The following is a 10019-nucleotide window of genomic DNA, read 5'->3' as shown; positions in this document are numbered from 1 at the left end:
TTTCAGAAAGGATCCCCTTTCATGTGTGTTTAGCATACTGTATGGTGAATGTTTTGTCAAATTCCAATGTTAGCAAAACATTAAAGTCCGTTTTGTGGTTTTATGACCTCAAAATCAGGCCCTGGTAAAACACTGACAATACTATAGAAAGAAATTCTTGCTATGTGTGTTGCATGAAAAAAGTAAGCGCATGTATACATTTTTGCCCAAAATGTATCTGTCCATCTTGGTTCTTGACTGAAACTAAAACAGTATGTGTCATTCAAAAAAATCGAAATCGACTCAAACATATATTTGGGATTTGAAGCAAAAATTGAGAATCAATGTTACTTTTTCTTTTGTCACTGAATAAAATATGCATAAAGAGCATTATTTAAAAACAATATAAAACTTTATTTGATCATAAAGCTAAAAAGAGGGAATGAGGTGAGATATATTAGATGGAGGCTGATCAGGTATGTGCAGGAGGTAGAGGCAGGAAGAATTGGACATCAGTTGATTTCCAGGTCACAGAATGGACGACAAAGGTTGAGAATAGGGTTGACCATCAGTTGAGAACATTGACAAGCCCTGTTTAATAAAAGTGCGTTTGTGGGAGGAGTATAGCAGATGTGTCCCACACTGTGGGTGGAGCTTGTTTGAGGTTCATTTGGAGACTGCTGTGGAAGCGTCAGCTGCATCTGCTATGTTTGGTTCAGCTGAATAATGTTCAGAGTCAGAGACCGGTACAGGTATGTAATAAGTACAGGTGGCGTTGTTGCTGTGGTGTATCTGAATCTCATTTGTGGCGTTACTGGCTCGATGTCTTGATCTGTGGGTTGAAGTGTTAAAACAGTTAATGAAAAAATAGCTTATGCCATAACAGCACAACTAAAAAAATGTAACTGGGTACATGTAACGTACCTCCACCAAAGAAGGAATACCGCAGCTGTCAGGCACAAGATAACTCCTACTCCTACAGTTCCACCTATAGTTGCTAAACATAGATTAAAAAGGAACCAGTTAAAAATTGAACTGTAGTCATACAAAAATTTTTGTAGAAATTTTCAGAAAAACACCTCTGATGCAATATGCACTTACATTTGTTCATATGAGAGAAGGTTCCTTCATTATGGCTGTCTAAATAAAAAAATGTAATCTTTTAAACATCAGTCATTCAACAATTCTTTTTTAAAGCATGCTAAACCGTTGAGCTAAGCACAAACCAAAAGACATAAACCATTAATTGTATTTTCTTGTATGTTTAGCAAAAAAAGCCTTTTGACTGCTTTGTGAGCTACAGTAAAACCAAACAGTCGCCAAATAAAGCAAGCTAGAAGTATGTGAACTATGCTTGAACTAAGAAAACTATGCAGCTGTTGATAGGAGGTCAAAGATAAAAAAACACTTTAACCGGCGTAAGCACTTAGTTCAGTGTCAAAGCTGCTGTATTGCATGTGCTTTTTAGAATACCACATACAGTCATTTCTACCTGACAGATACTCTGGAGGAGAGACTTGTGGCTGGTTTTTTTGCTTTGATTCAGTAAAAAAAAAACAGGACAGTAGAAAAATAAATACCTTATGTATGTATTTGGCATATTCAGAGCTAATTCAAGCTATACATTTGATCAGTATGTATTCTCTGAAAACAAACTCATTTGTACACTGAAATGCTTTAATGTTATGCTATACCGATTGAGCTTCACAGGATAGAAATTTTGGACTGTTTTACGATTGTATGTATTGGCTGCTGCTCATTGCTGCTTCATGCTTGTCAAACACAGTGCGCGCACACACTTAAAATAATCCTTAAATTCATTTTAAGTGTCTGTGTAAAATTTACTGTAGCATCTGCAGTTCCCATGGTGTATCTCACAAGTATGCATACTAGAAGATTAAAGTTCACCCAAAAAAACAACAACCCTCAAGCTGTTCCAAATCTGTATAAATTTCTTTGTTTGGTTGTACGCATGGAAATATATTTGGAAACATGTTAGCAACTAAAAATGTTAGCACCATAGGGAGCCGCAGAGATGACAAATTTTTGTAGGCCAACCCAGAAGTTAGCGCTGCAGTGGTTCCCTCGACTGAAAGCCTATGAATATATAGACTTTTGGAAGATCGCAAAAAAATAAGCTCAGTGATTAACAAAGGTTAATTATGTTTACACGTTTTGTCTATCAAGATAATCTTTACAAATGAACACAACATTTGTTCCTTTTGAAGACGAAATACAATCGGCAGAAGTAAAAAGCTAACATGAGGCTATACTTCATGGTCGCTCGATATCAACGTCACCACCACCAAGCCTCCGACAACACTTTCAAACTTATTAAAAACGTGTTTCCTGGTAAGTAATTACTCCATGAATGAATCCCCATCTACATTTTTAGAGATTTGTGCCCATTTTGAATTTAAGAAGATTTAACATCACGTCTAACATCCCCGACAAAGGAAGTAGTCACTTTTAGCAACTTGTTAGCAACCATCTTTTTAAGACACAATAAAGGTTTAAAAAATCACGAGCGGGTTATATTTGGTTTGTTTTATGTCATAGAATAAATTGTGAAAATATTCAGAGGTTTTGTTAACCACAGACCTTATTTCAGGCGATCTACCAAAAACCCATTAAAAAACCCATAGACTTTGGGGCGAGGGAACCGGACACACGTGGATATCTGGAAAACATCTGCTCTGTAAAAACATCTGCTAAACATCTTAGAAAAAGCAGTTTTCAATACATTCTAAATCATAAACACCTTACAGACGTCTTCTAGAGGTCTATATGACATCTGAAAGGAGACGTCTCCGAGACGTATTGCAGATAAGCAAACTATGTATTGCAGATGTCTTGCAGATGTAAATGCAGGCATCAAATAGACATCTGCCAGATGGAGTGTGCTATCAGGGGAAGTCCTAAAATGCTAACTCGCTTCCAGGGTTTGCATACAAAAATATGTTATCTCTGCTGTTCCCTATTGAAGCACCATTGCTGGGGGACCATTTAAACGACTGTATAGTGTATTCTAAACTATGGCATTATTCTATACGTGTAAATTACAAAAACTAACTGTGTATCGTTGCCATCTACTGTATATCTGACAATTTGAATAAAAATAATCTGGAAACAATATCCTTAATTCAGATTAAAAGATCTAAATTACAACAATTATTTCAATTTACAGTCATTGATACATACCTCTTAAGGTTTCTGAGGTTGTTGTCTTTGATGATGTATTGACTCCTAATGAAAAATTGAGAGAAAGAGAGAATTAGTGAAGACAGTTGAATAATGATTATTTTTAGAGAGAAAAGAAATGGCATAAATATTGTGACACCCAGCAACTTTCTGAACCGTAGAACACCAGTCACCTTAGAACTTTTGAGTTGTTATCTTTTAGTATAGCAAGGAGAAGGTATAAAAAAACAATCTTAAAAATTATGTTAAAATCATAGTTAAGAGTCTTCAGTGTAGTGTTCTTTTTACGAACAGTTAATATTAAATAGGTTATGTCATGTCATTCCCAAACAGTTAACATCCCACTCATGATATAAGGTTGTTTTGATGAGGTCTACTGACATGTAACAGGAAATAAGATCTTGTAAAAGCTTGTCAAAGTCTGTTTTGCATCTTGTTTTGCCTCAGTGTTTTTGCCTTCATGTTCAAGCATGAGCTTTGTTCGTCAAGGCCTCCACACACAAATCCTCATTGTCACCATATACAAAATATTTCAATTATTTTTGGAGATAATAACATTTGGAGAGCAACAGAGAGAATTGGCATGCAATGGAATTAAAGGAGAATATTAAGTATTAGAATGTTAAATAAAGTGTTAAATTAACCAAGATGGAGCTGTGAATATAAAAGATATACATAATAATAACAAATAATAAATGTGTCATCATTTACTCATGAAGCTTCCAAACTTGTACAAACTTGACTTTTTTATACTGTACATAGCGTTTTAAAATGGCAAGTTTGAATATGCAAACAATAAAATGAGGTTTGAAGATCGATTTGTGAGCCTCTGGTCAATGGTAACAATCCTGGGGCCGGATTCACAAAAGTGTTCTTAAGACAAAATAAAATATTGTTCACCTAAAAATGAAAATTCTGCCATCCTTTACTCATGTAATTTCATACCTGTATAAATTAATTTGTTCTGATGAACACAGAGAAAGATATTTGGAAAAAGGTTACTAATTTTCAGTTCCGGGCATCATTGACGACCATAGTAGGAAAAATTAAATGGTAGACAATGGTGCCCCAGAACTGTTTGTTATTTTTAATTCTTCAAAAAATATTTTGTGTTTAACAGAACAAAAAAGTAAAAAAAATCCCACTATGGTAGTGGATGATGTCCCAGAACTGAAAATTGCTAACCTTCTTCCAAATATCGTTCTTTGTGTTCAACAAAACGAACGAACTTATACAGGTTTGAAACAACCTGAGGGTGAATAATTGATGACAGAATTTTTTGGTGAACTGTCTCTTTAAGATAAATTATAGGAAGTTCGTAAGAATGTTCCTTCTTAAGAAGTTCTCAAATATTCTTTGAAGATTATCTTCATTTTTTCGAAAGAATAAAATGACATATACTTTGTAAATCAATCTTTAGGAACTTTAAAGGAAAATTAGGAACTGTCTTAAGTTTTTTTTTCCGTAAATACAAAACATTCTTAACTTTATTTTTAAATTCGAATTTAAGAAAAAATATGGCAGTTAAGAAGAATTTTGTTCTTAAGAATGTTTTGTGAATCCGGCCCCTGGTTCTGGAGGGCCATAGTCCTGCACAGTTAATTCTGCGGTCACGTAGGTCATCGTAATTACCGTTGTCTCGATATGAAAGAATGTGACGTCCTACTCGAAGCTGCCACATCTTTGGACCGGGGACTATTGATTTCTATAGCAAAAACAGACGTAGCCCTCAGAAAAGTCCCAGCCCAAAAGCTGTAAAAGGATGTGAACGCTTTTTTACACATTGAAATCATGTAATTACGTTATGTTGTGAACACACCTCTTATCAAGATTAGGATTTCTTTAATATTACAGGCAGGTGTGTCTGATTAGGGAACCACTTAACTTTATCCTAGTGTCCCAATTTGCCAAATTCCATACTATACTGCATGCAAAAATCAGTATGCAAAATGAGCAAAATGTTCGAAACCTTAGTACAGAAGATAATGCAAAAGTGTACGCCATACTGGGTTAACACCCTGCTTTTCCAGTCAGGGAAAGTTTTCCCCATGCCGACACCGCGCCACGCCCCCAGCTATGACTAGACACCGACCAAGTCAATAAAGACTGGCCCTGCGTCCGAAATCGCCTACTTCCATACTATATAGTATACATAAATAAGTATGAGTCACGAATAGTATGTCTGAAACCTCAGTATGCAAAAAAAAACAGTAGGTGAGAAATACCCGGATGGTCTACTTAACAACGTTGTTGTTGTTAATACGTCACATAAAACATGGCGGATACAGTATGTCCAAAATGTATTCATACTACTCCCACTCATACTACATAGAACGTACTGTTTTAACGGCCGATAGGTAGGTACTTATTAAAATTCAGTACATACTGTCACAGTATGCGATTTCGGACGTAGCAATAGTACTGTTCCAATATAGTGCTGCAGTGGCCTCAAGGTTATGACATCATAGTTGTTTATTACAGATCAATGGATGGAACTGAACTCTGCAGGACAGTTGCCCTCCACATACTTTCATTTCTGTCTGAAGATTTCTCATGAGTTCTTCTTTTCAAAGACGTTATACAGGTTTGGAACGTGTGTAGGTAATTAATGACAGAATTTTCATTTTCAGCCATTTAGCCCCCTTCAGATCAGCCCATCACAGTTAATGGCTTCACCTGTTGTTGTAGTCAACGATTCTGATTGTGTTGGTGATGACTTTGCTGTCAGATTTTGTCTGCTTGTGCACATGCTGGATATTGAAGAGGGAACCTCATTGGTTGTTGTAATCGACTCTGTTTCTTTTGTTGTCGTCTTCAGAGTTGTTAGGGTGGTAGTTGTTCTTGTTTCAGATGTAGTAATTTCATTCGTTGCTCCAAAAGCTGTTGCTAAAGTGTGTAATTAACGTTGGTGTGAGCCAAAAGAAAACTAACATATGGATGCATAGAAAGACAACTATATCATTACCTGCTGTTGGCATGCTTGTTCCGGGAATTCTAGAAGTCTGTGCTCTTTCTTTGGTGGATGTTGTGAAATTCTGCTCAGTTTTGGGGGGATCTGTTGATACTAATAAATAAAACAGGACATTTTAGCCCAAACATTTATTTTGGAAATAGGCTGCATCCCAAACTATTACAATTATCAACGGTAGTATACTGTAATTTAATTAATTTTGCTTGTAATATCCGCTCTGTATATTATCAGTTTACTTTGTCATTTTGTAAAACTGTAATTTATGGTAATTTTACTGGAATCTGCCTCCAAACAAATTTTTTTTGAGGGCATACTATAAGTATGAGAATTGGGATACAGCCATTAACTGCTGTGTACTGGAATGGTTTTTTGTAGGCAGATAAATAGTATACCAGTTGTATGCGGGTATAAAACTGGTATACAACTGGATGTAAAAGATTCATACTCTTATTTTATAATAATAATGTTAAATTTCTATTACCCAACTGAATGTAAAAGATGGTGGTTGAACTGAAAGTGACATGACGTGTGGCCTCCCATACTCAGAATTTATGCTCTGTATTTCATCCATACAAGTGCACACAGACAGCAGTAAGTAACAAGCATACCATGAACACACACCCGGAGCAGTGGCCAAACATGAGACTCGAACCTCCAACCTTTGGGTTACAAGTCCGACTCTAAACATTAGCCCACTACTGCCCCCATTACTGCCCCACGACTGCCATTACTGCCCCATGACTGCCCCCACTACTGCCCCACGACTGCCCCCACTACTGCCCCACGACTGGTTAGTTAAAATGAGGAAACTGGTACTTACTTATTGGCTTCTTGGGATCACCTACAAGGCAGAAATGTAAAATTGTGCATATTAATCACATGCTATTTGTTAGGATGTAACAATATAGTTCCATAAGAAATCAGTAAGTGGTGCTTGGTCCTGCAAAAGTCAACACAACAATGCAGAGGGTGTTGTGGATGGTTGCGAAGGCATGTAATGCGGTTTCTTAGGTGTCCTAAAAATAATGTGTTTACATGTTATTATTCAGCTACTAGGGTGCCTTGGGTGGTTGCTAACAAAAATCAAAAGACCCATCCCTAGAAAATCTCTACAATATTCTGGGCCTAAATATTAGCTGTGGAAACCAATTGTACGTGGATTATTTTGCCAGTTTTAGAGAAAGAAGCTTGTTCCGTTACCAAACCCTAACATTGAGCAATAGTAATAGCAATGCCTGCACTATAGCTAGCCAAGCACCACTACTCGTACACATACAGTATTTATACATATTGTTCAGTCATGTATCTATGTGTAACCATAAAGGCCCTTACGTATGCACTGAAGTGGAAGTCTGGTTTGGGTCCAGGTTGGTTTGCCGTTTTCTTCAATGCAGCGGAAGAGATTGGATGTTCCTGACTTCCTCACATAGCCATCCGTACAGTTAATGCGAATCCTATCATTAACAGGATAGGTCGATGTAACAGGCATTGCATTGTCTATCTGAGGCGAGGAATCACACACACCTAAGACAAAGTGGAGAAATGTCACAAAAGCATAGCACACAGAATGCCCTTCTGCTCGCATTCAAACCTTCTGGTCCCAAGGGTAAATATCCTTACACTTTTAAAGGGTTTTAAAAGTCTCAGAGTTCTATAGGAATCATCCCACTCTGCAAAAAACTAGTACATTTTATATATCATCTGTTGTCTTTTCTCCCACGGTACCCCAACATTTCTGCAAAATCCATGGCAACGCACAATTATAACGCATCAAATCTGTTCTAAAATGTGGAACAAAGTTACATACAGAACAATGGTATGGAATGAGGAAAGAGAGGGAACACTTTTCTTGTATTCTTTGACATGCAATATATTCATCCACAACACATATTCAGGAACAAAATACCAGGAAATTTGTGTTTTTCTCATTATTTTGCACAAGTCTTATTCTGTGACTGGTTACCATGTAATGTTTTCATATTTCCATTGGCAACAAGCTTACATTCGGATGACAGGAAATCGTTGAGATGCTGGGCAGTAGGCCTACAGATGTCACAATCTGTTGCAATAATTCATCACAATGAAGCATGCATGGTGTTACAGAGCATGCAGCTTACAAAGTTGTGGGTTCAATTCCAGAATACACACTGTCTGATAAAACGCAAGCCTTAAATCATTATTTATATATATATATATACACTCACCTAAAGGATTATTAGGAACACCTGTTCAATTTCTCATTAATGCAATTATCTAATCAACCAATCACATGGCAGTTGCTTCAATGCATTTAGGGGTGTGGTCCTGGTCAAGACAATCTCCTGAACTCCAAACTGAATGTCAGAATGGGAAAGAAAGGTGATTTAAGCAATTTTGAGCGTGGCATGGTTGTTGGTGCCAGACGGGCCGGTCTGAGTATTTCACAATCTGCTCAGTTACTGGGATTTTCACGCACAACCATTTCTAGGGTTTACAAAGAATGGTGTGAAAAGGGAAAAACATCCAGTATGCGGCAGTCCTGTGGGCGAAAATGCCTTGTTGATGCTAGAGGTCAGAGGAGAATGGGCCGACTGATTCAAGCTGATAGAAGAGCAACTTTGACTGAAATAACCACTCGTTACAACCGAGGTATGCAGCAAAGCATTTGTGAAGCCACAACAAAATACTTTTTGGAGAGAGTAATTTGTACAGTAATCTAATTACACTATTGAATATGTAATTAGTAACTAGTAATTAATTACTTTTTCAGAGTAACAGCCAACACTGATTTTAACTGGTTAACTGGTTGTTCACAGAGTTTACCCAGCATTGTTTATTAAGAACCATTTATGCTTTATTTCATTAAGGGAGCATTTAACTAAAGGAAGAGGATGTAGATCATTGTAATAAATTATCATTTAAATATGTTGTATTAAAATGTACTGGGCTCTTTAAGAAAGTAAGCCTGTTTTCTGTTTCCTGTGTTACCGTGCGAGGTCACCTGTATGTAGTGTGTATGTGCTGAGGTGCTACAGCACGTGTTAATAAAGAACCTACAGTTGAGAGTACTGTATGTTCGGGGGTCATTGTGCGTTAATCTGGGACACACAACACCCCTAGTGGCAACTCCTTAGCACTTGAGAGACCTCTCGAGCTGTCTTAAATAATTGGGAGAGTATGAGTGATTCTTAGCTTTAAGAAATTTGATAACTTGCTTTTATATTTAAGTTTGGAAGTAGGAGTAAATGTCATGATGTCTCAGCACGTAAGACTAAAATGGCACTTTGAGAAGCTTGATAAATACGGGCCCAGGACTTTACTTCCAGCTTCCTGGATCAAATTCCGCAAAGAACAAACAAAAGTGTTTGATTTGAATTTTTGGCTATTTCTCAACATGCATTATGAAATAAAACAGGCTGACAACACTGCTGAAAGAATGCAAAAAGAAAGAAAAAAACTGTCAAAATAAAAGGCAACAGTTTATTTTACAATCCTGTTCTACATGTACATACCATACATACAGGTGCTGGTAATATAATTAGAATATCATCAAAAAGTTTATTTATTTCACTAATTCCATTCAAAAAGTGAAACTTGTATATTATATTCATTCATTACACACAGACCGATATATTTCAAATGTTTATTTCTTTTAATTTGATGATTATAACTGACAACTAATGAAAATCCCAAATTCAGTGCCAAAGCTACCAGTACCTGGTTTAAGGACCATGGTATCCCTGTTCTTAATTGGCCAGCAAACTCGCCTGACCTTAACCCCATAGAAAATCTATGGGGTATTGTGAAGAGGAAGATGCGTTATGCCAGACCCAACAATGCAGAAGAGCTGAAGGCCACTATCAGAGCAACCTGGGCTCTCATAACACCT

The 10019-nt window shown here is 36.8% G+C and overlaps 1 protein-coding gene across 2 annotated transcripts in view; it reads right to left on the bottom strand.

Annotated features, from left to right (window-relative positions):
* Positions 1-380: 380 nt before the first annotated feature.
* The window catches only part of il15ra (interleukin 15 receptor subunit alpha), a 17396-nt gene continuing 7757 nt past the window's right edge, over positions 381-10019 (bottom strand). The window contains exons 3-10 of one of the 2 annotated variants that reach the window (XM_057327809.1): positions 7484-7675; positions 6972-6992; positions 6146-6244; positions 5857-6066; positions 3181-3225; positions 1081-1119; positions 904-976; positions 381-811 (exon numbers count right to left, since the gene is read on the bottom strand). In XM_057327809.1, coding sequence (XP_057183792.1) covers positions 646-811; positions 904-976; positions 1081-1119; positions 3181-3225; positions 5857-6066; positions 6146-6244; positions 6972-6992; positions 7484-7675 — 845 coding nt within the window. In that variant the 3' untranslated portion in view covers positions 381-645. The remainder of the gene's footprint in view (positions 812-903; positions 977-1080; positions 1120-3180; positions 3226-5856; positions 6067-6145; positions 6245-6971; positions 6993-7483; positions 7676-10019) is intronic. The other variant, XM_057327810.1, reaches the window with a different exon arrangement.

The sequence above is a fragment of the Triplophysa rosa genome, unplaced genomic scaffold, assembly GCF_024868665.1.
Source record: "Triplophysa rosa unplaced genomic scaffold, Trosa_1v2 scaffold29_ERROPOS1970104, whole genome shotgun sequence".
In the NCBI taxonomy this organism is placed as follows: domain Eukaryota; kingdom Metazoa; phylum Chordata; class Actinopteri; order Cypriniformes; family Nemacheilidae; genus Triplophysa; species Triplophysa rosa.
Note: the sequence above shows the minus strand (reverse complement) of the source record. Positions and strands in the feature narration are given on the sequence as shown.